The sequence below is a fragment of the Bos javanicus genome, chromosome 7, assembly GCF_032452875.1.
Source record: "Bos javanicus breed banteng chromosome 7, ARS-OSU_banteng_1.0, whole genome shotgun sequence".
NCBI classification, from domain to species: domain Eukaryota; kingdom Metazoa; phylum Chordata; class Mammalia; order Artiodactyla; family Bovidae; genus Bos; species Bos javanicus.
In genome coordinates this window covers 60,904,356-60,932,080 of record NC_083874.1, presented here as the reverse complement: position 1 = coordinate 60,932,080, position 27,725 = coordinate 60,904,356, and the positions used below count along the sequence as shown (strand labels likewise).

The window sequence follows — 27,725 nt, the reverse complement described above, 5'->3', positions numbered from 1 at the left end:
GTGAAGTATTTAGATGGGAGCAATACTCAGCCTCAAAAGGGGAGGAAATGTCCATAGAGGCAACCACATAGGTGAGCCTTGAAGACATCATGCTGAGTGAGACCAGACAGTCACAAAGGGACAGATTCTGCATGATTCCAATTAAATCAGGTACCTGGGGCGGTCAGATGCACGAGATAAGTGGGAGGTGGGAACGGGGAGCTGTTGTTTAGTGAGCACAGTTTCAGTTTTTCAAGATGGAAAGCGTTCTGGAAATCTGTTGCACAACAGTGTGGGTGTACGTACCACCACCGAGCAGTGTACTGAGGAATGGTTGACGTGCTGAATCTTGTTATACTTGGTATCTCAGCACCGGTGAAAATAAACTAGCTGATACTTGGATGGGAGGGTGGGTGTGTGAATGGACCTATAGTTTCACCCTCCCTCCTAGCTCAGGAATTACCATTATCAGAGCTGTCAAGACCCTCAGACGTGGTCCTAAATCTTTCAATATACAATTAGGGAAACTGAGGCTTGAAGAATGGATGGTCCCTTTGTAAGGCCAAGCCAGACAGGGACTGGGCTCTCGGTGCCATAGGCACGGGGTGACCCGGCCCCTCTCACCACCTCCATGTGCTGTGCGGTGGGACCGCCCAGCCCGTGTCCTCCTGGGTCGGGATGATGTCCCAGACCCACCTGGCAGGCCCAGCTGACCCTTCCTCCCCTTCCTCCTCTTCTCCTCCCCACCCAACAGAAGCCCAAGTACGAGGTGCGCTGGAAGATCATCGAGAGCTATGAAGGCAACAGCTACACCTTCATCGACCCCACCCAGCTGCCCTACAATGAGAAGTGGGAGTTCCCCCGGAACAACCTGCAGTTTGGTGAGCTGGGGTCTCTGCACCCACCACGCCCTCCTGTCACAGGGCCAGCATGGGTGGCAGGGAGCCTGTGGGCCCTTAGAGAGAGGCCCCTCTGGCACCCCAGGACCTGAGAAGGCTGTGTGTGTGTGTGGCAGGTAAGACCCTCGGAGCCGGCGCCTTCGGGAAGGTGGTAGAGGCCACGGCTTTTGGTCTGGGCAAGGAAGATGCTGTCCTGAAGGTGGCTGTGAAGATGCTGAAGTGTGAGTGCAGGAGGGGCTGGGGGATGGGGGAGCAGGTAGGAGGTGGTGGACACCACCGGGACGGTCTGTCCTGTAGTCACGTGGCATCGCCCACATTTTCGGCCTGTCAGAGCCTGGGATCGCAGGTGAAGCTGCTCTGTTTCCTTTGTGAGCTCCAGGCTTCCTCTTACTCCTGGGTGTGGAAGGGCTTCTGACTGAACCCCAAAGGGGCTGGGATAAGAGGCCTCCCTGGGCTCTGGCTTGGCCCCAGCTTGGCCCAAACCAGTTCAGTGACAGGCCACCTCTCCTCTCTCCCCCCACAACTCTCATGTCATTTATTCTGCCTCTTTCGGTGTCTGATTTCCTTGGGCGCTCTGGGTGCCCCCTGCTTTGCTCCTGTGTCTCCTGTGTGTGGCCCTCCATGTCCTGCCCTTTCTCTGTGGCCCCACCTCCCAGCCACGGCGCATGCTGACGAGAAGGAAGCCCTCATGTCAGAGCTGAAGATCATGAGCCACCTGGGCCAGCACGAGAACATAGTCAACCTCTTGGGAGCCTGTACCCACGGAGGTGAGGGGCCCTGGCAGGCATGCGGGGCCACAATCTTGGGTGTCTGAGGGCCCCAGGGCGGCCTCACGCCATCCATCTTCCCCTTCCCATCCCCACAAAGTGAAGGTAGGATCCCTGTCTGGGCACCCCTTGAATTCCTAGGCCAGACGCCTGGACTGGTCAGAAGCTGCTCGTGGATGACAGGCGGTTCTGAGAGCCCTGACCAGTGGCTCTCAGACATGTGTGGACATCAGAGTCACCTGGAAAAGGAGCAAAGAAAGCAGATTTCCAGGCCCCACTCTAGGGAGGCTGATGCTGTGGGTCTGGAGTGAGGCCCTTCAAATCTAACTTTAAGCCCCCACTCAAAGAGACTGGGCACTCACTGCAGGGCCCATAGAAGTGTCCCAGGATCAGCTGGGATTCAGCCCACCCCATTCTCTTCTCCTATAGCAGCTTTGACTTACATGGAACTGCCTTAGTTTTCCTTTGAAGAAAGAATTCTTCAGCTAGTTTTTCGGAGGGCCCTCTGCTCTAGACAGATGTGGTCACTGAGGCCCAGAAAGCATGGAGGGCTGCTTATAGACAAGCAGGATCAGAACCTGGGGCTCCAGAGTCACAGCCCAGGTTCTTATTGCCCTTTCCCCACATTCTTGTCCAGGTGGGGTGGTTGGGTTAAGGGTGCACTGACCCCACTCTCTTGGGTGCTCTAGGCCCTGTCCTGGTCATCACGGAGTACTGTTGCTATGGTGACCTGCTCAACTTTCTGCGAAGGAAGGCTGAGGCCATGCTGGGACCCAGCCTGAGTCCAGGCCAGGATCCCGAGGCAGGCACCGGCTACAAGAACATCCACTTGGAAAAGAAATACATCCGCAGGTAGTATCCTGGCAAAGGCCAGGACTGGGAGGTGGGGCCCTGTGTCTATTCCCAAAGTCAGCTCAGGGTTGGGTGGCTATGTGGTCTTCACCTTCCCACTCGTGCTGTGGGGAGTAGCCACCCATATTATGTGGGCACTTCAGTTTGTCTCCTACTTATTCGTATCGTCCAGGGAATATTTGAGCCCCTACTATGTTCCGGGAGGATAGCGGGCAGAGATAGGCAGCTCACAGTCTGGTGGAGTCAGGTGTTAATCATTTTATCATGCATATAAGATCCATTCAGGGCCCTAGAGACGGACAAGTCTTGGGGATAACGGCCCTATTTCTCCCATAGCGCCCATCCCAATTTTGAGTAGCCATGGGGACGTGGAATAGAGTCTGTTCCTTGTTGGATGAGAAGGTATCATCCAACACAAGGTTATCACGGCAAGCTGTGGCCAGGTCCTTGGTCCACGTGGGCCTGTTTCCCCAAGAAGCCATCCAGGCTGAACCTCTGAGTCTCTGCTCTCTCGCTCTGTAATGCTGTGATTCCTGGAAGCCACCCAGAGGCAAGTGGACAGAGCCACATGGGGAACCACAGAGAGGAAGTGGCCAGTTTTGTGTCACACACGAGTCAGAGGCAGAGGCGGAGCCTGGTTGGACCCTGCTGCTGCCGCCTTGTCCAGTGCTCACCTAAGCCACGCTGCTCTCCTGCAAGCCTTGGACTCAGGGCCTGTGAGGCTTCTGGGCCAGGCTGCTGGGAGCTGCAGCAGGATCAGGAGAAGGGTATACACTGAGTTCCTATTTTACCACTGTCAGCTACCCAGCCTGGGAAGCCAGAAGGGGAAGGAGACCATGTCACTCTATCCAGTGACCTTGAGCACGCGGGCTGGCAGGATCTGCTTCCTCTTCGGAGTTTCTGACACCCTTTGGAGAGGGTGGCTCATGCTGGGCCTCAGCAGGCTGGGAACTCAGGCCAGATCAACTTGAAATGAAAACAGAAGTCAAGTGTTAGCTCTTCCATTTTCACGATTTCAAGAGCAAGTGGCATGTGAACCAATCCTGCTAATGGGATCCCAGGCTACATTAATAGAAGTATAGTTTCTAGACCAAGGGAGAGAATAGTTTTTTGATGGTCAGACCATAAGTAAAACACTGGATTATTTTTCTGGGAACACTAGAGTAAGGACATCATCATGGTGCTCATCTCTATCACAGCAGGGGCAGGAGGTGAGAGGTCCAGGCTCCTATCTGGTTGAAACATTAGAAGGTGCTTCTCAATCTTAGCAGCTACCCAGAGCACACGCTCATAGTCTTCTGAGTGCTGTTAGCAATGTACAATCTCAGGCCCCTCCAGCCTTGCAGTCAGAATCTGCGTTCAAGTAAGATTCTCCAGGTGATTCACATGCACGGGAATTAGTTTAAGAAGCTCTAGACCAGGCCTCCACTCTGGCTGCACACCAGAACTGCCTAGAGAAAACTGGTAAGCGGGAATGACTAGGTTTTGTCCCTAGTTCCCACAGTCTTTGGCCTGAGGGGGTCTGAGTATTTGGAGCTTCCCAGGGTGAAGCCAGAAGGGAGAGGCGCAGTGCAAACAAGTGGACTCAAAGAAGGGGCCCTGGCATAAGATCAAATCCTTGCTGGGGTGTTCCAGGGAAGAGGGAGACACTTCTTGAGGGCAGAGCAAGGACCAGGAAGAGGAACAGCCTGGGGGCAGACTAGCATCAGGAACAGTGGAGGACCTTCTAACAGGCAGAGCTGCCAAAGATGGAACAGGATGTAAGCTCCCTTACTGGACGGCCACGCAGAGGTCGCTGATCACTCAAGTGGGTGGGTCAGAAACTGAAGTCCAAGTTGACTCAGGGCCCTTCTTCTCTGCAGAGTGGCTGGGCGAGGCCTGAGCTGGGCAGCAGAAATAATGGGCCCCTCTCCTCTGCAGGGACAGCGGTTTCTCCAGCCAGGGTGTGGACACCTATGTGGAGATGAGACCTGTGTCCACTTCGTCGTCAAATGACTCATTCTCTGAACAAGGTGCGAGGAGGTGCTGGGGCTGAGAAAGAGGAGGGGTTACTGGGGTCAATGCAGGGCAGGGAGGTCAGCGGGGCCACCCTGATGCCTCTCCCTGCCCCAGACCTGGACAAGGAGGACGGGCGGCCGCTGGAGCTGCGTGACCTGCTCCACTTCTCGAGCCAAGTGGCCCAGGGCATGGCCTTTCTTGCTTCCAAGAATGTAAGTCTCAGAAAATGGGTCCCTCTGTGTGGTCACCCAGGGGGGTGGGGGCAGCTGAACCCGTGAGGCTAGATGGGTGAGGACACGGGAGAGAAAATGGAGTTTGTGAAGGGGGCCGTGCTCCTCACAGCACAGACTGGGGAGTCTAGAGCTTGAATGCTGGCTCTGCCACTTGCTGTGTGGCTTTGAGCAACTGGCCGAACCTCTCCGAGCCCAGGTTTCTACACCTATAAAGAGAGATGCAATCGTAGGATGGCATGAGGGTAAGACAGGGTTACGGTGTGCGCAGACACTTAGGGGAGGGCCAGCCCTGAGGGTGGCAGCCGCTTGTCCTGTTAGCAGCTCCAGAGCGCCCTGTTTCTAGGCCCGAGCAGACCACCCAGCTTCTGAGGCGGCTCCTGCTGCTCTCAGCCAGAGGGCCAGTCACAGCAGGTTCTCAACACTGCCTGTCTGACCACGTGTTTTCTCTGACTTGGGTCATGGTAGAAGGTAGGGACTGGAGCCAGGGTACAGGAGCAAAAATGATGGCCACTGCCTCATCCGCCAAGCCCTCTGGGGCCCAGGCTGCTGCCCCTGCACCCTGGGCTCAAGCAGGGAGGGGCCAGGACTGACCTCAGTGCCTTCCCAGTGCATCCATCGGGACGTGGCGGCCAGAAACGTGCTGCTGACCAGCGGCCACGTGGCCAAGATTGGGGACTTTGGTCTGGCTCGGGACATCATGAATGACTCCAACTACATCGTTAAGGGCAACGTGAGTGCTGGGAGGGCTGGGCCAGGCTGGGGAGGGGTGGTGACCCGGGCCCAAGGTGACCGGGGCCTGCTGTGCCAGGCTCGCCTGCCCGTGAAGTGGATGGCGCCAGAGAGCATCTTCGACTGCGTCTACACCGTTCAGAGCGACGTGTGGTCCTACGGCATCCTGCTCTGGGAGATCTTCTCACTCGGTGAGCTGCTGGCCCAGTCAGGCTCAGCGTGCGGCTGGCTGGTGCCTGGTGACCCATGGCACCTGTAGCTCCTGGAGGATGCTGGCCCAGGAGGCTTGGAGGTCAGCGCTGAGCAAAGGCTGCTGAGGGCGCAGGGGTGGGGGAAGCATCTTAAAACCAAGTGTCGTGGCTCCCAACGTGGGCTGAGCCCCTCCACCCCAACAGCACTCCCTCCAGGGTGTTTCCTCACCTGTCAGCTTGGACAGCTGCTCCTCCCTTGAATGCCGTTTCCCCTCGTCTGAAACGTGCACATCCCTGAAGACCCAGCGCCCACCTCTGGGGCACCAAGACAAGCACTTGGGCTCGGCCCGTCGGTGTGGTCCTCCACCGACCAAAGCCTGTGCTGGAATTCTGCGGGTGTAATGAAACCTGGGCGAAGGTTTCTACATCCCAGAAGTCTATAATAAGCAGGACACCTTTTGCAGCGCCTGGCCAGTAGTAAGCGCTTGTTAAGGGGAGCTGCTGTTCGATTACCATGTCCAGCTGGGACCTGCCACCCAGCCCCGCCAAGATGTAGGGGACAGCAGGCGCTGAGCATCATCTTTTCCGTGATCTTACCTTTTGCAGGGCTCAACCCCTACCCTGGTATCCTGGTGAACAGCAAGTTCTATAAGCTGGTGAAGGATGGATACCAAATGGCTCAGCCCGCGTTTGCCCCAGAGAACATGTAAGCGAAGTACCCCAAGGTTTGGTGGAAGCGGATGGAAAGGTGTGTGGCCCGTCTTTCCAGTCCAGTGTTCTAGGGCCAGGTTTCCTCTCGCCCAGAGTGGACTAACATGGACCCCTTTTAGCAAGTTTAGGGTTTCCAAGGGTTTTCCAGGTAGCATGGAGGACATTCTCAAAAAGGGATCTTAACAGGGGCTGGCCCCAAGACAGATGACGAATGTTTAATTCGGACTCTGTGATTATGAGCCCAAGAAGGCTCTTCTCTTTTCTTCTGTCCTGGCTGCCAACCTCTTGCTCAACACAGCCACTAGCCACTGCAGTCTCTTAACCGCCTCCTGACAGCCAGCCCACCACAAGCTCCTCGCTGGCTCCCTGCCCTCACCACAGCCCTTCCGCAGGCCCACTGGCCCGTCTCGCCCAGTGTCCTTCAGCCACCGTCTCCCCACAGCTGGTCCCTGTGCCACCCAGGCGCTCCCTGCCAAGGTGGATGCACGCAGCCCACTAACCAGCTCCTCATCCACTTTAGTACTACCACCAAGCAGCCGCTTAAACCTACCTGCAGGCAGCAAGGGTGCCCCTTTGTGCCAAGAGCTTGGGCAGATAGCATCCCTGAGCTTTTTTTCTCCTCAATTTTCAGGCCCATTCTGACAAAAAGCCCCCTTTCCCAGGGTTACCGGAAAGATTAAAGCGCACTGGTCTTGTGCTAAGCTCACTTCTGACTCAGTTTCAGGACCTCTGCCAGGCAGGAGTGAGTGAGTGAGTGAGTGAGTGTGTATACGTATGTGTGCACACGTACGTGATGACTCCCAGGCCCACGAGCTGCTGCTTCCTCTCCCGTCTCAGATACAGCATCATGCAGGCCTGCTGGGCCCTGGAGCCGACGCGCAGACCCACCTTCCAGCAGATCTGCTCCCTCCTCCAGGAGCAGGTTCAGGTGGACAGGAGAGAGCAGGTGAGTGGGACCAGGCTCACGGTGGGTGGCTCGGTTAGAGCTGAGCCTGACCCTTCCGGACTGACCATCCCCTGGCCTCTCTGCACCCAGGACTACAGCAATCTGCCGAGCAGTGGCAGCAGCAGCAGCGAGCCAGAGGAGGAGAACTCCAGCGAACACCTGACCTGCTGTGAGCAGGGCGACATCGCCCAGCCCCTGCTGCAACCCAACAACTACCAGTTCTGCTGAGGAGGGGGCCACAGGAAGTACCACCCTCCCTGCCTCCAAGCTTGCACCTCCTCCGTGGATGGGGCACCACAGGGAGAACACAGACTCTGCCCTCCGTCTTTTCTCTCAACAGCCCGGCCCAGCTCTGAAACTCAGGAATGGGGGATCTATAGGAGGCTGGTGAGAACCCCACTCCCAGGGCCTGGGCCATCACTGCCAGTCGGGGACTGGGGATGAGCCCCACCCCACCCCTCCAGTTCTCAAAGCTGTGGCCTCAGCTTCACTATGCCAACTGGGAGAACACCCAGCTCACTCTTAACCTGTTCCCACTTCTGGGAACCACCTCCCTTCCATCCCTCCTGTTTCAATGGAAATGGACTGATTTGGTGATTGAAGTTCCCAAGAGCTACCCAAACACGAGAAACCAAGGTTCCTTGGGCCTTGGCAGAATGGAGGGGACACCCACGGAGTGACTTGATGAGAGCAGACAGATGCTTAGGGCTGTGCTCAGGCCCTGGGAGCAGGCTGGCTCCTTTGGAAGAACCTAATTGTCCCCCTCTGCCTCTAAGCCTTCTCTCCACAGCCCCACCCCGCCCTGGGTCTGGTACTGCTGCAATGAGCCAGGTGGCAGCTAAAAGCTTGGGAGTGTTCTGTCTGGCCCCCACCATACTGAGGTGGAAGGCAGGGGACCCGTGTGGCTGGCCACACCAAGCAAGCAGCACTCGCTCCAGGTTGACTCATCGTAACTAACAGTCACAAAGTGGAATGTCCCTGTCAGCATTAAACTAACCCCATTAACACAACCGGCCTCTGTGTCTTTGTGCCCTGCCGACTTCCAGGGACCTCCTCCGTCCTTCCCTGGTGAGTAACCCTCCCCAGCACCTCTGGGGCCCAACCACACTGTACCCCACACAACGAGACTGGAACTGACTCTTGTTGCACCCAAACCATATAATTTAATAAACTTTATTCAGGTCAGGGGAAGAGAGAGGGGGGAAAAAAGCCATCTATCCCACTCCTCTCAATAAATTAACACGGCCAGTTCCCGTGCCCTAAGCAAACCATGGGCACTTGAGCCAGTCCTGCTGTTTCCTTACGACCCAGTCTGCTTCCCCTTCACAGAAGGGAGTTTTCCTACTGCCACCGGGTCATGCCATGCTCACAGGCCACTTCCTCTTTGGGGGAGGAAAGAAGCTGCAGCAGCAGTGGCCAGGAGAGGAGGGGTCCTCACAGCCTGAGGCAGAGGAGAGTCCTGGAAGGGAGCACTGGCTCGCCCCTTCAACCCGCTCAGCTGCCCCCAGATGTGGGTGCAGAAGAACAGGAGATGCCTCCTCTGGGAGAACAAAGAGCCCACAGGGACCCTCAGAGCTAAGGGAGGCCCCGAGGCAAAGGCAACAGGCCGCAGGGGAGGGAAACGGCATCCCCAGGCGGGAAGGGCAGCCTCGGCCCAGCCAGGGCCTCCACCCCGACCCGCAGGCGCCCCCGGGGAAGCAGCAGTCTCCCCACCTTCTCTCAGCCTCCCCGTCTCTCTAGTGGACACACGGCGCCACCCACGGTGCCTCTGGGTCTAGTAAGGAGCGTCCTGGTGCCTCTTCTGACCGCTGGAAGGCTGAGAACCAAGGACCCCGGGCTCCACTGAGCTCAGGAAATGGAAGCTCTTTGGTCAGTCCCAGCCTCAGAGGCTGGTCCCCTGGATGGATGTGCCTTGGGCAAGGGCCTTGCTATGGCTTGAGACGTGCGGTCCCTGGGCAAGTGCCCGGCTTACTCTGTGGCTGTGGCCCCGTCTTCTTCCTCCCCGTCCTCCTCCACCTCCGTCTTGATCTGAGCAACCCCAAGGCGGTAGAGGGTGTCACGGATGACCACCTCACCAGGCTGGCAGCTCTGCACAATGTCGTGGATCTGCCGGTTGACAATCTCGCGGCTGGTGAGGAAGTCCATGAGGCGGTTGTAGAGGTAATAGTGGGTGGCGTTGTCAAAGGCGATGGGCCGCTGGCGGACGCTGTTTGGTTTGCTGTCTGCAAAGGAGGCCAGGATGGCTGCATAGGGTGCCAACTCAGGACACAGGGCCAAGGAGTGGTGTCCAGCACTGGGGTCGCCAGGACTGGGCTGTGTGCCTGCGTGGACGATGCGCCGTGTGGCAGTCTTGGTGACCGGGTGCTGGACAGACTGCTCGGCCTCTGTCATGTCCACTGTATAATGCTGGTCCAGGAGTTCTGGGCAGGACACACTCTAGAAAGGAGATGGAAAGCCATTTTGATGAGAGGAAAGGTTAAGGTCCAAGCTGTGCGAAGGATGGAGTGAAAGCCGTGGGCTCAGCCAGCTCCGTTTCAGTCCTCCGTTACCACAGGGCAGGCACATCTCCTGGGTAAGTCCCCCGTTCCTCCTCCCCGGGCCTCTGTTTCCTCATACCATGAGGGGGACAGGAACAGGGGCCACCACCCAGAGCAGATGCCAGATTACCAGTGCTGCTCTTATCCTGTCCGTGTCTCATCAATTCTGCCCAGGGCTGCAGGGGAGGTTCCCCCGGAGATTCTGATGTCCTTCTGCAATGCCCCTCACCAACTCACGAGCGAGCAAGGCCCAGGAAGTAATAAGAAAAAGGTGAGTGATGACAATGATGTCCCCTTGCTCCTACCAGTCTAATGTCTCTTCCAGCAAAGGGCAAGTGCCTGTGCTAAGAACCAAAGCCTGAAGACAACGCACTAAGACAGAGGCCAGAGCTCTGCTATTAATCTGCTGTGGGACTCTCAACTGGTCCATTTCCCCTCGTGGCCTTACTTTCCCCTTTTAGAGGAAAGAGGCTGAGAAGGTCAGCATTTTCTAAGCCGCTGTGCCTCTAGATCACAACACAATGAATCCCATGCAGCAGATTCAGGCAAAGCCAAAGTAGGGCTGCTCTGGGCCTTTAGTATATCCTCGGAGGTGGCAATTTTCTAGGCTCATCTGCAAGGTAATCCCTTTGACCCCCGCGATACCTGTGTTTTCACCCTGGGTACACTAAATGACATGCTGTGGCCTCACACACAAGGTCAGTGGAGATTTGTGGCATAAATACTGGTTCCAGAGTTCTGAGACAAAACACTGGTGGAGAAAAAGGAGATACTGGATGGTTCACAGAAGACCTGCCCAAAGAACCAGGGGGTGAGGCATGGTCAGCCTTGTGGGATTTTAGAAGGGAACGTACCACTGGTGGCTCCGTGGGGCTAGAGAAACAGCCCTGATTCCTCCCCCACATCTGGTTGGTCAGGTCCGGGTAGCAGAGGTCAGCACACAGGGCCACAGGTGTGGCCATGTCAACCACGTACACAGGAGGCCAATGGCGGGAAGAGACGAGCAGATCCACGTGGTCGAGGGCACTCTCGCCCCGCACAAGATACTTGGAGCCGCAGACCACCTGGTGGAGACGGAGGGTACAGCACAGGGTGAGGAAGGCAATCTGCAGACACGGGTCCACTCAGTTCCTCCTAGGACGGTGAACAATCAGGCTCCGTGACTGAAGTCCCGCCATCCTATAGGAGCCCATGACATTCCACTTCCCTCCTGCTTCTGTCCCTAAGTGAAGTCGCCACTTCACTCCCACATGGGAGAATAGCATCCAAGCCTCAAATGAGGCTGAAACATACCCCCCACCTCCCTAAGACATTGGCTCCAAACCCCCCTTGACATCACATCCCTAAACCCCATCTAGTCTGATGGTTCCCAAGCTGCATGGTACCTACAGCTCAGAGATGGTTAGAAGTGAAAGTGCCTGGGTCTCCCTCCGAATCCACAGAATCAGCCTCTGGGGGTGGCATCTAAACACCTGTATTGCAAGCAGCCCCCTACCAGACCCTGAGGGAGCTGTCCAGATGGGCACCTCTGGTGAAGGCTACACCTCCACCAGCAGGATTCCACAAATGCCAGGCTACTGCAGGGCAGCTCTGTGTCCACTTTCTGTCCACTGTGTTCAATTCTGCCTCTACCTCCCTCCCTCCACAGCAGTGCTGGCTATTGCTTCCAGGTAGTATTGCTGCCCCCTCACACCCCCGAGTCCTTCTCGTGAGATGGATGCCAGTCACATAACACGATGCTCAGAGCAGGCTCTGACTGCTCAGGGGTTATAAAAAAAGGCTGATGGCCTGACTCCCTTTTGATGGCCAGTCCCCTGCCTACTCTGAACTGAAGGCTTTGTGAAGCTGTCTTCCCCAGTCATCACTCACTTTTTTAGGAGGCTTCGCACCCCGGCATCGTCTTGGTCTGGGATGACTGTCACACAGGGTGCAACCCTCTCAGAGCTATCCTGGCAGATGCCCACCCTATGCACGCTCTCTACAGACCTAAGGAGTGGTCTTCTGAGAACCCAAATCAGACCATCTCTATTCAAACCATCTAAAGGGCCCCTCATCACTCTCGGAAGAAAATCCAAACCGGTCCTCTGGCCCACAAAGCGCTACAGGATCTGGCCTCCAGTGACCCCTCCCACCTCCCTCCTCTGTTCACTAGGCTCCCCTCTCAGGACTCAGGGGTCACACCCCTTCCCCAGCTCACATGGGGCTCTCAGCCTCCTCTGGCTGCCTCACTGGGCAGCAGGTTCTTCTCAGCTGCTTTCTATCTCCTATCCTTGTCTAGTTCCTGTAGAACCGTTTCCACGAGCCATGAAAAAGTCGCTGAGTCATGTCCAACTCTTTGCAACCCCATGGAGTGTATAGTCCATGGGATTCTCTAGGCCAGAATACTGGAGTGGGTAGACGTTCCCTTCTCCAGGGGATCTTCCCAATCCAGGGATCAACCCAGGCCTCCTGCATTGCAGGCGGACTGTTTGCCAGCGGAGCCATGGCCTTGGTGACTTTGTTTCTCAGTATGAGGGCAGTGAGGAGGAGCGAGGTCTTTGCCGCTCACCCTTGTACTCTCCACCGCTGGTGCAGAGGCCAGCACACAAAAGCGCGTTTAGTACTCGCTGGTGATGACCAGAAGGAGCTGTTCCACAGCGGCCCAGCGACCTAAGTGCCAGCTCCAGGATGAGCTGGAGGGATCAGATCCTCTGTGTGGGTAAACTGCCATGAACAAGCTCACCCCGAGTTCCTCGTCACCCTCTTACCTGGTGGGGGCACACCTTGTAGACTTTGCCCCCTGTGAGATGAGGTGGGGGCTGTCGAGCTCTGGCTCCATTCTGAACAGATTCATAGAGGGCCAACAAGGAGAAGCAGAGCTGCTCCTAAGCAGAACAAGGTTAAACGGTGGTAAATGCTCAGGGACCAGGCTTGGCCACAGCAACGAATGCTTTCTCAGGGCGAGTGAATCAACTGGTAAGACCAGAGCAGGCCTTTAAGCCTCACCAGCGTGACGTCCTATACCTAAAGGTACAGATGGGAACACCAAGGCCCTGAAAGGACCAGGTCACAGACAGAGCCAGCCACACTGCTCAAGCTGCCAGGCTCTGAGGCCTGGGTTCTCCTACTACTTTTTACAGGGCAGGGAAGGCATCAAAGAGGAGCCAACATTTGGATCTGAACTTAGCGCATAGGATTTTTAAGAGCGAAATACATAATATGTGGGTAAAATATGCACACATGCATGCGTGCTCTATGAATGCTACAGCACTTGTTTCCTAAGAGCCTGGAGAGGTGATAACCAGACACTGCAAACATCATGACGCTGCTATTTTGGTTATTGTCACTTTGCAAATGAGGAGAATGAGGCTCAGTTTATCCAAGGTCACACACAGTCAGTGGGAGAGCCTGGATTCTTGAACCAAGTCTGGACCCACTACCTTCAACAGAGGAACTGCCTGGATGCAAAGGGACTCACATGCAAGGCCTGACCCAGCTGCTGGCTATCGCCCAGGCTCCCCTGCCTGCCAGCACCCTCTGTCCCAAACACGTACCCAGTCACGGGGATTTGTATCCCTGGCCAGAAAAACTGCCCACCAGAAAGTCCCTGTCCCCAGCACCACCTGGAGACCCACCTTGGAGTCTTCTGCCCTGAAGGGGATGCCACACTGCCTCAGCAGGCACTGCAGCTCCTCCTCGCTGTAGGAGCCGATCTCCTCAAGCTTGCACGCACCCTCCTGGAGCAGGCGCACCAAGGCACTGCCGTTGCCTGCAAGAGATGACGAGCTGCTGGGAGGCGCTGCTGCAGCCACCGAACGCCCTAGGAGTCCCTCACACGTTAGGATGGACGAGCGAGGGCCAGTCCACAGTCAAGCACGCTCTGCCCCAAGCAGAACCTGGCAGCTGAGAGAGGGGAACTCAAGGCAGGCCTTAGGGTGTTCTACAGACGCCTGAGGTCTCTCGGAACCGGCCTTCTGCCTCTGAAGGTCCAGGGAAGATATCCAGCAGAGCACTGGTGCAGACAGCCCCCCAAACTTCGGCTTTTAACCTTTTACGTTTCAAAACCATGATCTCAGATGCTTACCAAAACACAGCAACAAGAGGAACAGCAGCTCTCATTTTAAAAATGCTCTTGATATGCTACATTCCTGAACCTACTGATCAACAGAACTGTGTGGGGGCCTTACTTATAAAATCAATTTAGCAGGCCATAGCAGAGTTGGACACAACTGAAGCGACTTAGCAGCAGCAGCCAGGATTTTAAAAATGAAATAAAAGAGCATTTGTTAAGGAAAAGGACGGTTTTATGAAAGTTGTGTTACTTACAGACACATACACACGTGCTACTTAAAAGAGCAGCACACTGAGGAACAATGGAGAACCTACTGCTTAAACAAGAAACTCCGCTCACTTAACTGTCACAACAACTTAGGTGGTGGGTAAAGTATCATGCCCCTCTGTAAACAAAACAACAGAGGCTAGGGCAATGAAGAGATGCGGCAGAGGCCACATGGCTACCAAGTGACACAGCTAGGAAACCCAGGTTGTCGGAAACCGACGTTCTCAAAGGAGCCACCTGAGGGCTTCTCAACATGTAAGCACAGAGCACCTGCAAAACCACCCGAAAGACCTGCTGAGCAAGCTTGCTTCCCCCTACGTCTGTCCTGAGACTCTCTGGGTTGCAGCCCTGACCTCAGCATTTTTCAGAGGGTTCCCACCGTTCAGTGCAGGGCATGCCAGAAGGCTGACAAGGTCTGTGGGTCGGTCCTAGACAATTTGGCTGACAGCTCTTCAAAACTCTGCACATGACTTGATTCTCCAGGGGATTTTGTCACAGGTTGTCACTATCTTTCCAGAAAGCTCTCTGGGTGGCCTTGGCCCCCTCTCTAGCACTCATGCTGTCTGGCTACAAACAATCTTCCAGACTCCACAGGACCGTGCCATGACCCCAGGCACCAGCAGGTGGCCTCACCAGGTACTGGCTGCACGTCCAGGCTCTTGTCTTTCTCGGTGTTGACGACCACAGCTCCTCTCATGAGTGGTGGGAAGAAGGGGGCAATGACGGAGGCGTCAAACCTGGTGATGGGGATGCTGGCTGGGAAGGCCACCTGCTCAATCACCTCTGTCTCCATTGTGGCCCAGAAGTCCTCCACGTTGACCTCACTAGATGCCAGGAAGTCAGGCCAGGTGAACTAAAAGGTCAAAGAAAAACAGTCAAAACATTATGAGTCACAGAACATCAGCAACACAACACACAACAGCCTACTGTCTCAACACAGGCTGAGCAGGGGCAGGGACAGTGAGAGCCGTATCCTGCTGGGATACCCCAAATTTAACATCTTAGTGCCTTGCCTCCCTGCTCCCTCCCACACCACTGTGTTCCCCAAGACCTAAGTTCCTTCTGCATCTCTGCCTGTCATTTTTGCTGCCTGGCCAGGAGAGGTTAGCTACCAGCCTATCATGTGCCGGACACTGGCTAATTAACTACTACTATACAACCCAGCGGAGAAGGAAATGGCAACCCACTCCAGTGTTCTTGCCTGGAGAATCCCAGGGACGGGGGAGCCTGGTGGGCTGCCGTCTATGGGGTCGCACAGAGTCGGACACGACTGAAGTGACTTAGCAGCAGCAGCAGCATACAAGCCAGAGGTGGCCTGAGGTAAGACCAGACCACCAGAGGGAGGGACAGAATGAGAATGTGAACCAAGATCTAGCGCCAAACCCTTAATCCCTAAGCCTGGCTTGCAGGAGTCATGAGCGTAAAATTCAGCGGCACTTGCCCACTTTCAAGGCCCTTTTGTTTCCTCCCTCCCCACGAAGGTCCTTCCGACATGCAGCGATCTCCTCTACATGCAGCACGTACCATCCACTGTAGACATCTAGCCTTGTGCTATTCAATTCTCCTTCTTGTGAGCCCTCTGATGCGACCCCGAAGTAAGACCCTGATCCTAGTACCTCATCAGAGTCATTTGTGTTCCTCAGCAATGCTGATACCTGGGCTCCATCTCAACCTGGATGAACTAAATCCCTAAGTTTGCATTTTTAAAAGTGTCCCTAGGTGAGTGGTTCTCAAGGTGTGATCCCTGGATCAGCAGCAAGAGCACCACAGGGGAACTTGTTGAAAATACAAATGCTCGGCCCACTCCCCACGCACTAAATCAGAAATCCTGGGGGTGGGACCAGCAAGCCTCACACCAGGAAGTTTGAAAACCACTGTCCACTGTAATTCTTATGACCACGAAATCTGAGAACGACCGCTCCACATGTAGACGGTCCAGATGGTTCTCCTCTACACAGTCCCCAAGGGGAGGGGTCAACTCCACAATCGCCTCATGGACAACTGCATATTTGTTTTGTTTTATACTTTCCTGTTTTAGCTCACAGACTCTAGAACACCCCCATCCCATTCTCCTCATATGCACTATCCAACTTTGCATCCCACACACAAAAAGGAGAAAACTAAGTCCTGGTCTCTAGAAAGAAACAGCTAGAAACCCCGAAAAGAAGAGACACGCATGTGGCAAGTGAAGGCAGAGCTACTCCATTCCATGAGGAAAGAGCTTTGGTCAGGACAGGGTAGGTGCCGAGGAGGACGAGGACACATGAGCTTTGCAGGAAGGTGGGATTCTCTCTACTCTGGAGAGCAAAAAGCCAAGCAGTCTGTGACCAGATGTGCTTCCAAAACTGGAGCTCAGGGTCCCAGGAGGTGCTGGTGAATATGGCTGTGCTTAAGAGCTCAGACTCTACAGTTAAGGAGCCAGATCAAGGCCAGGTCTCAGCACCACCCCTTCCCAGCTGGATGAGCTTGGAAGGGCTTCAGTCCCTTCATCTACAAAAATCTCACCAGGCTGAGCTATCAGTCAGAAAGTAAAGCACTGAGTACAGAGTAAGAACCTGACATATGTGATAAAATGCTCAACAAATCACGGCTGCATTACTGTTAACATTTCCACAGACAAGCAGATTTGAATGAGTCTGGAAAGAGCTGTTTTGGCGATAGTAACACAAAAGCGTTCATTTTACCTACAAGGAACACTCAGAAGGCTCCAGTAGGATTATATCAGTTTTCATCTATCTCATTATGCACCACCCCCCTAAAAACAGAACTATTTCAGCAGTATACATATTTTTTTTTTAATTGAGAAAAAGAATAATATGCATTAAATCACTAATACACTGAGCTGGTCAAGCCAAACACACCAGAGCTTTTCTTCAGAGGTCCTGAACCATGCCCAGTGGAGTGAGCTACACATCTAGTGCATAAAGACTCACATGGCAGAGTTCAGAGGTGAAAAGCCTGCACCCACTTGTGACTACCAGCACACTCACTGGGCACCCCAAACCTGTGCAGGCAGACCAGCCCTCTCAGCATGATGATAGGGAAACTGTTCATCTGCGGGATTTTTAAAAAAAATTCCCAACACCAGGTTAAAGAATTTTCTCTATTAGTCTCAATTTGCAACAAGTTTTGCCACAAATGGGTGCTGAATAAAAATGAAAGCCTTTTTAAGACACCCGATGCAATAATCATATGAGTTTTCTCCTCTAAACTGTTAAGTATTCAACTACAGTAGTATATTTTTAATGTTGACATAATCCTCCTTTCCTGGGATAAACTTAAGTCATGATTTTACTTTACATGTTGTTAGATTTGTACTCATTACTCTATCCATTATTAGATTTGCTATTATCTTATTCAGGACTTTGATATCGATATTCATGTGTACCATCAGCCCAAACTTTCATCTGATAATAAATGTTTGGTTTTGTTTTCAGTTATATGGCCTTATGTCTTACGGAAATAAATCCACTTTTGCAATTCTTCTATGACTGGAATCTTATTTCTTGGATATTTGTTAAAATTAATATATGAAGTCATTTGAATTTGTTGTTATCTTTGCGTGACATTTTTCAGTTAAGAACCTAAGTCAGGTCTTCCCTAGTGGCTCAGTGGTAAAAAAAAAAAAAAATTTGCCTGCCTGCCAATGCAGGGGAGACAGGTTCAATCTATGATCTGGGAAGATTCCACATGCTGCAGAGTAACTAAGCCCGTGTGCCACAGCTACTGAGCCTGTGCTCTAGGGCCCGGGAGCTGCAACCACTGAGCTCACATGCCCTAGAGCCCATGCTCTGCAACAAGAGATGTGACCTGTCCTCAGTCACTCAGTCATGTCCGACTCTCTGCAACCCCATGGGCTGTAGTCCACTAGGCTCCTCTGTCCATGGGACTGTCTGGGCAAGAATACTGGAGTGGGTTGCCATTCCCTTCTCCAAGGGATCTTCTCTACCTAGGAACTGAACCCGCATCTCCTGAGTCTCTTGCCCTGCAGGGAGATTCTTTACCACTAAGCCACCGGGGAAGCCCACAAGAGAAGTCACTGCACCACAACCAAAGAGCAGCCCCTGCCCGCCGCACTAAAGAAAGAGCCTGCACAGTAACAAAGACCTAGCACAGCCAAACGAAACACAAGTATACATACACATATTCAGACAGGCCGCTCTTTCTCAAAACCCTTTGTTGGCTCTCCATTTCATTCAGCAAAAGTCCGTACAACGGCCTGAGCCGCCCAAAGCCTCTCAAATCTCACATATCCTACCTCTCTCTCCCCTGCTCACAAAGAGCCAGCCACATCAGCCTCCTTCCTCAACTATGGCCAGCAACCCACCTCCAACTCCGTTCTTGCTGCTCCCTCTGCCTGAAAGTTTCCCCTGCTGAAATCTACAGGGCCTTCAGAGCTCTATTCTGATGCCCCTCTATCAGAGAGGACTTCCCCGACCACCCTCTTTATAGAGGCAAGAACCCCTTCTTCCTGCCACACTGCTCTCATCTCCTACCGTGCCTTATTGTTACTATGCTACTTTTAATTAATATATATATAAATAGTATATTAACATAATATACACAATTATTAATGTTTGTTTCCTATCTGTGTTCTCAAATCAGCAAGTGAGCTCCATGAGCACAGAAACTCCACGGGTTTAACTGCCATTTCCCAAATGTCTAGAAAGTGCACCTAGTTCATGTTTAATAAATTAGTTGAATAAATTGCAAATGCCTCCATTTCCATCTAGCCTTTCTTAGATGAAAACCTGGGCAGTGGCAGGAAAAGGCTCCTCGCCTTACTGAGGAAAGAGCCAGAGCATCTGCTCCGGGGACCTCATGCAGGAATGGCTGCGTAAGTGTGAGGAGACTCTAACAGTGGCCTGTGCGGTCAAGGAGCACTCACTTCCACACTCTTTAGTGCCAGCACATTGTTCTCACTCCTCTGGGCAACTTCCACTTTGGGGGCCACTCCACAGATGCCACAGATCATGTCATTGTAGTCTCGGACAGTGAGGCACTCGAAAGCCCAATAGCCATTGCACAGCAGCTCCTGCAACTGGCTCAGCTCCTCCGAGGTAAGAGTCTTCTCTGGAAGGAAAGCAAGAGCTCTGAGAAGTTCACAGAAAAAGATCTGGAGGCCACGGGGGATGAGCAATGGCCAGGAAGAATAGCAATTCTGTAAGAATGCTTCTCTCCTAAGAACATCTAAGAGGTGGTGTATTAACCACTGGAGTGTCAAGCACCTGGGCCTTTAGGTGTTCAGGTAGCAACTCAAAGGGCAATTGCCATCAGAGTACTGATGGGTGTACCCAGCACCCACTGGGACCCAGACACTGTGCTGAAAGCTTTGAATACATTCTGTCATTTAACTTACATCTTTATGAACCAAAAGCAGTTATTATTTTCACTGTGTAACTTAAAAAAAACTGAGATATAAAGAGTAACTCACTGAAATCCACATTGCCACTAAGTAGCAGAGGCCAGAGTCAAACACAGACCATCTGACCCTAGGACCTTTGCTCTACTCCATCTCACCTGATAGCAAGGAAGGGACAGGGGGCTGGATTCTATAGGAATGAATGGAGAAAGGTAAACAGAAAGAAATGAGGGAAGCAAGGGGAAAAATCATTTCTAATAATAAAGACTATGGTGCCCATGCTCAGGTCTCAGTGTCAGCTTTGGAAATGGGGGCAGATCTCCAGAAGCTGTGTATTCAGAGTGAACTTGATTAGCATATACTAAGGCCAAGTCTACCTATGACCAAAGAATGAGCTTCTATAAAGTCTATTCAATCTTGTGCTGAAAGCTGCTGGACCCGTGGGAAGACTCATGTTTTCCAAAGTCAAGTCAGCATTTGTAAAGCTCAAGAGGAGGGCTATGTTAGGAAGTCAGTGTCTCCTTTTCAAAATATCAGACTCTCCTCCAGGTAATTTTTTCAACAAAAGTCCATCACTGAAAATTCCCAGGGAGTCTAGGACTAACCTTGGGAAAAGGGAGGAAGCCAACCTTTACCTGTCTGCTCCTGCACTGACTTCAGAAGAGTGCTGATGGACACTCTGGGGTCCTCTCCCAGCTTGATCTGGTTTCGGATTGCAAAAAGCAAGTCCAGGCTCACTAGCAGCTTATTTCCCACATTAAAGAGACCTGCAGATTAAAAAGTGGCAACAGAGAAATTCACTGTTAACAACATCCACAATGGCAAAAAACTGGAAACTAACTAGGTGCCCATCAATGGGGAACATTAAAAAAATAAACCACGGTACATTCATAAAATGCAAAACTAGAGGTCACCTGCAAGTTGGTAACCTACAAGCAGCTGTGAAGGAAACTGTTTAACTGGATTCTATTGTACCTGGAGCACCACATGCACTTCGCAGCATGCAGGGGCTGCTCAGAAACACTGTTTGGAAGATGGCAGAGTAGAAAGACGTGCGCCCACCTCTTCTTATGAAGACACCAAAATCCCAACTGACTGCCAAAAAACCATCAACAAACAAACGCTGAAACCTACCAAAAAAGACATCCAACATCCAAAGACAAAGTAGAAGTCACAACAAGATGGGAGAGGGGAGCAATTACTATGAAATCAAATCCCAAACCCATCAGGAGGTCGACCCACAATGGAAAATAATTGTATCACAGAGGTTCTCCCACAGGAATGAAGTACTGAGCCCCACGTCAGGCTCTCCAGCCTGGCGGTCTGGCAATGAGAGGAGCAGCCCCAGGAGCACGTGGCTTTGAAGGTAGTGGGGATTGATGGCAGGGATTCCACAGCAGTGGGGGAAACAGAAACCATTCTTATACGGCTCACACAAGGTCCTGTGTGCATTAGGACCAGGGGAAAAAGTAGTGACCTTTTAAGATACTAGAGGGGCTTCCCTGGTGGCTCAGACAGTAAAGAATCTGACTGCAATGCTAGAGACCCGGGTTTGATCCCTGGATCGGGAAGATACCCTGGAGAAGGGAATGGCTACCCACTCCAATATTCTTGCCTGACAAAATCCCATGGACAGAGCCACCTGGCGGTCCACAGTCAAGGCTGTGTATTGTTTCCCTGCTTATTTAACTTATATGCAGAGTGCATCATATGTACGTACTCTGCCCAGCCTGAAATGCCAGGCTGGATGAAGCACAAGCTGAAATCAAGATTGCCAGACATGGAACAACAGGCTGGTTCCAAATTGGGAAAGAAGTATGTCAAGGCTATATACTGTCACCCTGCTTATTTAACTTATATATAGTGTATATCATGCAAAATTCTGGGCTGGATGAAACACAAGCTGGAATCAAGATTGCCAGGAGAAATATCAATAACCTCAGATATGCAGATGATACCACTCTTATGGCAGAAAGCAAAGAGGAACTAAAGAGCCTCTTGATGAAACTGAAAGAGGAGAGTGAAAACGCTGGCTTAAAACTCAACATTCAAGATGAAGATCATGGCATCTGGTTCCTTCAGTTCATGGCAAATAGATGGGGAAAAGCAAAAACAGCAACAGATTTCATTTTTGTGGGCTGCAAAATCACTGTGGATGGTGATGGCAGGCACAAAATTAAAAGATGTTTGTTCCTTAGAAGAAAAGTGTCAAACCTAGACAGCATATTAAAAAGCAGATACATCACTTTGCCAACAAAGGTTCACATAGTCAAAGCTATGGTTTTTCCAATAGTCATGTATGGATGCAAGAGTTGGACTATAAAGAAAGCTGAGTGCTGAAGAATTGATACTTTCGAACTGTGGTGCTGGAGAAGACTCTTGAGAGAGTCCCCTGGACAGCAAGGAGATTGAACCAGTCAATCCTAAAGGAAATCAATCCTGATACTCACTGGAAGGACTAATGCTGAAGCTCTAATACTTTGGCCACCTGATGCAAAGAGCTGACACAATAGAAAAGACCCTTACGCTGGGAAAGATTGAGGGCAGGAGGAGAAGGGTGTGATAGAGGATGAGATGGATGGATGACATCACTGATTCAACGGACATGAGTTTGAGCAAACTCAGGGAGATAGTGAAGGACACAGAAGTCTGTGGTGCTGCATTTCATGGGGGTTGCAGAGAGTCGGACACAACTTAGCAACCAAACAACAACATGACCCAGCAGTCCCAGTCCTCAGCATATTGTTGTTATAGCGAAGAGGCTCTTTAGTTCCTCTTCACTTTCTGCCATAAGGGTGGTGTCATTTGCGTATCTGACATTATTGCTATTTTTCCCAGCAATCTTGATCCCAGCTTCTGATTCATCCGGCCCAGCATTTCACATAATATGCTCTGCATATAAGTTCAACAACAATATACCTAGGCATAACACTTGGAGAAAACCATGGTTCAAAAGGATACGTGCACTCCAATGTTCACTGCAGCACTGTTTACAGCAGCCAAGACATGGAAGCAATCTAAATGTACATCAACAGATGAATGAATAAGATGTGGTACATATATATAATGTTCATTAAAAAGAACGAACGAGGACTTTCTTGGTGGTCCAGTGGTTGAGACTCTGTCAATACAGGAGACACAAGTTTAATCTCTGGTCTGAGAAGATTCCACATGCCACAGGGCAACTAAGCCCTCGTGCCACAACCACTGAAGCCTGCGTGCCCTAGAGACCATGCCCCGCAACAAGAGAAGCCACCATGATGAGATGCCCGAGCACAACAAAAAGTGGCACCACTCACTGCAACTAGAGAGAGCCCACATGCAGTAATGAAGACCCAGTGCAGCCAAAAACAAAAAACAAAATATGCCATTTGCAGCAACATGCATGGACCTGAAGATTATCATGTATGTGAAGTAAGCCAGACAAAAAAAGGTAAATATCAAGACATTGCTTATATGTGGAATTAAAAAAATGTTAAAAATGAACTTATTTATTAATACAAAACAGAAAGAGAATCAGAGACTTAGAAAACAAACTTGTGGTTATTACCAAAGAGGAAAGGAGTGAGGGGAGGGATAAATAGGGAGTTTGGGATTGATATATATACACTACTATATTTAAAATACATAACCAGGGACTTCCCTGGTGGCCCAGTGGTTAAGAATCTGCCTTGCAATGCTGGGGCCATGAGTTCAAGCCCTGCTTGGGGAACTAAGATCCAACATGTCATGCAACAACTAAGCCCAAGTGCCACAACTACAGTCCATACGTCACAGTGAAAGATCCCACCCAGAACAATGACGATGCCACAGGCCACAAGTAAGACTCAACACAGCCAAGAAATAAACATTTTTGAAAAAATAAAATAGATAACCAATATGCACCTACTGACAGCACAGGGAACTCTGCTCAATACGCATGATAACCTAAATGGAAAAAGAACTGTACATGCCTATGCATAACTGACTCACTCTGCTGTACACCCGGAACTAACACATTTTTAATGAACTATTTGTTGTTGTTTAGTTGCTGAGCCATGCCCAACTCTCCCGATCCACAGTCTGTAGCCCGCCAGGCTCCTCTGCCCATGGGATTTCCCAGGCAAGAATACTGGAGTGGGTTGCCATTTCCTTCTCCAGACAATCTTCCAGACCCAGGTATGGAACCTGTGCCTCCTGCATTGACAAACTATATTCCAATATAAAATAAAAACTAAGAACAAACAAACAAGAAATCATTAAGAATAATAAAGTAAGTTTAAATGCTGTGACATGAAGTTTTCCACAATACACTGTTATATGAAAAGAACAACTAATAAAACACATATCACAGGTTTTTTTCCTTTTTAATAAAAAATGAAATATCGCCTTACCACCCAATTCAGTCCTTATCACCGAAAGGATTACCATTCCTCCACCTCTCACAGTTAGTTATACCATGAGGAAAGGCCAGGAGCACCCTTTTGCCCAGGGATGTATAGGGAATATGAAAAAGGCTAATAACATCACCCCTATGTCAAATCCTGGGATAAAAGACCCAGAAAAATTTAAATGTAACTAATTTAAGATGAATAAGAGAGGGTGGTTTTACATGTGCACAAAATGAACAAAAGCAAATTTTGGCATACAATTCCCAATAACAAATGGTATAGAGGAGTGGGGAAGACCTTTTTAAACATGATACCAAAGGCTGAGACCACAAATTAGAGGGTCCAAGTTCTGATCACATAAAAACTTAAACAAGGGAAAAAAAAAAAAACATTACACACACAAAAATCCAACTCTCATGTCCAAAAAAATCAAATTTAAAAGACAACTAATAAACTGATGAAAAACTCCATCAACAAAACAACCCCAGAGAATGAAAATGTTTACAAAAGAAATTCATAAAAACACAGAAAACATATAATCTTCCCAGCTGTCAAAGAAATACAACAGGAGGACAGTGATCAAGATGGTGGAACAGCAGGGCATGGAGCTCACCTCCTCCTACAAATAATAAAAAATACATCTACAAATGGAACAATTCACGAAGAACATCTAAACACTGCAGATCGGAGACTTCCGAAAGGGCAAGAAAATCTCCATATAACCAGGGAAAAGGGCGGCGGGGGGCGGTGGTGGAGGGCGGTGGTTGGGGAAAGGAGGGAAATCAGGATGTGACCAGTGTCCCAGGGAGGGAGGGAGATGTGAGAGGGGAAAGGTTCCTGCACCTTGTGAAGTCCCAGCACTGGTGGGGAAACCAGCCTGGAACCAGGAGGAGCTTAGATGCCTCAGGGGGAGGAGGGGGGAAGCACAGCAGTCAGTGTGAGGAAGGCAAATCGGAGACTGACTTTGCACAGGTGGTCAGTATGGCCTCCCTGTACTCTCCTGCCTGAGATGCTAATCCACCTGTGCAGGCAGTGGGGGGGTGCTGAAGATCGAACTTCAGAGACCACATCTGGGAAGACAACTGGGGTTGGCTGCATGGAGACAGTCTGAAGGGGCTGGAGTATGGTAACTGACTGTGTACGTGAAAGAAGCCTGGGCCTCCCAGTGGGGCGAGAGACCACTGTTGGGGGTTACACAAGGAGAGGGGCAGGAGCACCACAGGGGCGCTTCTTTTCCCACACATGCTCTCAGACAACAGGACATTCTATACAAGCTCCAGGAGCCAGCATGAGCTGCCGCTGCCATCACAAGCTCCAGAGGTATGCAGGCCACCCCTACTGCTAAGACATGCATGAGCAGGCAGCAATCACTGCCCCCACTGGCATGTGGCCCCAGGAGCACACGTAGGCCACTATACCTTCATACTCCCTATCATAAGGATGACAGCCAGCATGGGCTAAGGAAAGAGGTAACAAGCATCCAAACTAAAAGCAACAAAAATATTAAACCCATACAGGCTTATACAAGGATGCTCCCACATGTAGTATTCCAAGACTATGGTAGATAATTGTTTCTCCTAAACTCATACAGTAAGAGAAATATAAGTAAAATGAACAAGCACAGGAACCATTCCCAGTTAAAAGACCAAGAGAATCCCCTTGAAGGAACAAACAACAAAAGATGCTTTCAATCTGAAATTGAATTCAAAAAAGAAGTAATAAAAATTCTGAAAGAATTAACAGAAAGGCCATAGACAGAAACACAGATTACTGTAAAAAGGAGCTAGAAACTATAAGGAGTAGCCAAGAAAAGTTGGAAACTCATTTGCTGAGACAAAAGGTGAGCTAAAGGCAATGAACAGCAGAGTGAATAATGCAGAAGAATGAGTAAGTGATCTGGAAGACAGAATAATGGAAATCATCCAGTCAGAACAGGAGACAGAAGGTGAAATAAATATATGAAAGCAATATATGAGACCTATGGGATAATCTAAAGCATGCTAATCTATGCCTAATAGGGATTCCAGAAGGAAAAAGATCAAAAATGTATTTGAATAAATTATGGTTAAAAACTTCCCAAACCTAAAGAAAGAAACAGACAACCAGATACAAGAAGCAGAAGGTCCCAAACAAGATGAACTGAAACACACCTATGCCAAGACAATAAAAATGGCAGGGAGGGAAGGGACACGGGCGTACCTATGGCTGATTCTTGTTGATGTTTGACAGAAAACAACAAAATTCTGTAAAGCAATTATCTTTCAATTGAAAAAGTGGGGGAAAAAAAAAAAAAAAGGCAAAGGTTAGTGGATTCTAAAGGCAGCAAGAAAGCAACCAAGTTAATCCCAATGGAATCCTCCCCATAAGGCTACTGGCAGGCTTCTTTAGAGGAACTCTGAAGGTCAGAAGGGAGTGGCAAGATACATGCAAAGCAACCTAGAATATAAAACCCAGCAACATTATATCTTAGAATATAAACAAGAAGATGTAAAATAAAATGTGGGGGAGAGGAGTAAAAACATTTAGATTCTCTCTTTTTTTAAAAGAATGTATTTGAGACAATATGACTATCAGTCTAAAGCAAGTAGATATAGGAAGGGGTTAATATACTTGAAAAACAGGGTAACCACAGATCAAAAGCATACAAAAGACTCACAAAAAACAGAGAACACAAGCATAAGATAAAAGGAAATCAAGCCACAAAAAATACGATAAAAAAGAACAAAGAAGAAACATAGACAATAGGAAAACAGGGTTTAAAATGGCAATAAATACATATTTCATCAATAATTACCTTAAGTGTCAATGAACTAAATGCTTCAATCAAAACACAAAGTGGTAGACTGGATGAAAAAACAAGAGCCTACAACATACTGCCTATAAGACCCACTTTACAGCAAAGCACATACACAGATTTAATGTTAAGGGATGGGAAAAGATATTTCATGCACACAGAAATGACAAGAAAGCAGGGAGTCGCATACTCCTACCAGATAAAACAGGCTTTGAAACAAAGGCCATAAAGAAAGCTAGACCTTATATAATGATAAAAAGGGTCATACAAGAAGAAGATATTACATCCATTAACATATAAGAACCCTCTAAAGGAGCATCTAATTACATAAAGCAAACATTAACAGACATAAAAGGAGAAACTTATAGGAATACAATAATAGCACAAAACTTTTAACACCTCATTCACATCAATGGACAGATCTTCTGGACAGAAAATCAGTAAGACAACAGAGATCCAAAATGATACAACAATTAAGACTCTATTCCAGGATATTACATTTAAAAAAAAAACCAAGAATACACATTCTTTTTATGTGTACATGGAACATTCTCCAGGACTGACCACATACTAGGGCACAAAACACACCTCAACAAATTTAAGAGTATAAAAATTACTTCAAACGATCTTCTCTTCTCTAATCTACAATAGAATGAAACTAGAAAGCAACCACAGGAAAACAAATGAGAAAAAAAATTACATGGAGAATGAAAGCATTTTATTAAAAACAATGGATCAATAAGTAAATCAAAAAGGGAAATTAAAAATACCTTGAGACAAGCAACAATGAAAACACAATCATAGAAAATCTATAGGATGGAGCAAAAAAAAGTTCTTAGAGCTAGGAAAGCTCACAGCTATATAGCCCTTCCTCAAAAAACTAGAAAAATCTCAAATAAGCAACCTAAATTAGCACCTAAAAGACTTAGAAAAAGAACAAGCAAAGCCTAAACTCAGCAGAAGGAAGGAAGTAATAAAAGATGAGAGAAGAAATAAAACAGAGATTAAATAATAGAATGAAATCAGTAAAACCAAGTGC

General features: G+C 50.0%; 2 protein-coding genes across 5 annotated transcripts in view; one reads left to right on the top strand and one right to left on the bottom strand.

Annotated features, from left to right (window-relative positions):
* The window catches only part of CSF1R (colony stimulating factor 1 receptor), a 31,614-nt gene extending 23,299 nt beyond the window's left edge, over nt 1–8,315 (top strand). The window contains exons 11-21 of the mRNA XM_061424014.1: nt 734–860; nt 995–1,099; nt 1,535–1,645; nt 2,335–2,497; nt 4,418–4,509; nt 4,610–4,707; nt 5,336–5,458; nt 5,537–5,648; nt 6,255–6,354; nt 7,197–7,305; nt 7,396–8,315. Of these exons, the coding sequence (XP_061279998.1) occupies nt 734–860; nt 995–1,099; nt 1,535–1,645; nt 2,335–2,497; nt 4,418–4,509; nt 4,610–4,707; nt 5,336–5,458; nt 5,537–5,648; nt 6,255–6,354; nt 7,197–7,305; nt 7,396–7,533 (1,278 nt within the window). The 3' untranslated portion in view covers nt 7,534–8,315. The remainder of the gene's footprint in view (nt 1–733; nt 861–994; nt 1,100–1,534; nt 1,646–2,334; nt 2,498–4,417; nt 4,510–4,609; nt 4,708–5,335; nt 5,459–5,536; nt 5,649–6,254; nt 6,355–7,196; nt 7,306–7,395) is intronic.
* Nucleotides 8,316–8,443: 128 nt separating this feature from the next.
* Nucleotides 8,444–27,725, bottom strand: part of HMGXB3 (HMG-box containing 3) — a 60,529-nt gene continuing 41,247 nt past the window's right edge. For all 4 annotated transcript variants that reach the window (XM_061424005.1, XM_061424007.1, XM_061424008.1 and 1 more), the window contains 7 exons: nt 20,158–20,289; nt 19,049–19,233; nt 14,794–15,013; nt 13,457–13,590; nt 12,590–12,706; nt 10,697–10,906; nt 8,444–9,741 (listed from right to left, as the gene is read on the bottom strand). In XM_061424005.1, coding sequence (XP_061279989.1) covers nt 9,274–9,741; nt 10,697–10,906; nt 12,590–12,706; nt 13,457–13,590; nt 14,794–15,013; nt 19,049–19,233; nt 20,158–20,289 — 1,466 coding nt within the window. In that variant the 3' untranslated portion in view covers nt 8,444–9,273. The remainder of the gene's footprint in view (nt 9,742–10,696; nt 10,907–12,589; nt 12,707–13,456; nt 13,591–14,793; nt 15,014–19,048; nt 19,234–20,157; nt 20,290–27,725) is intronic.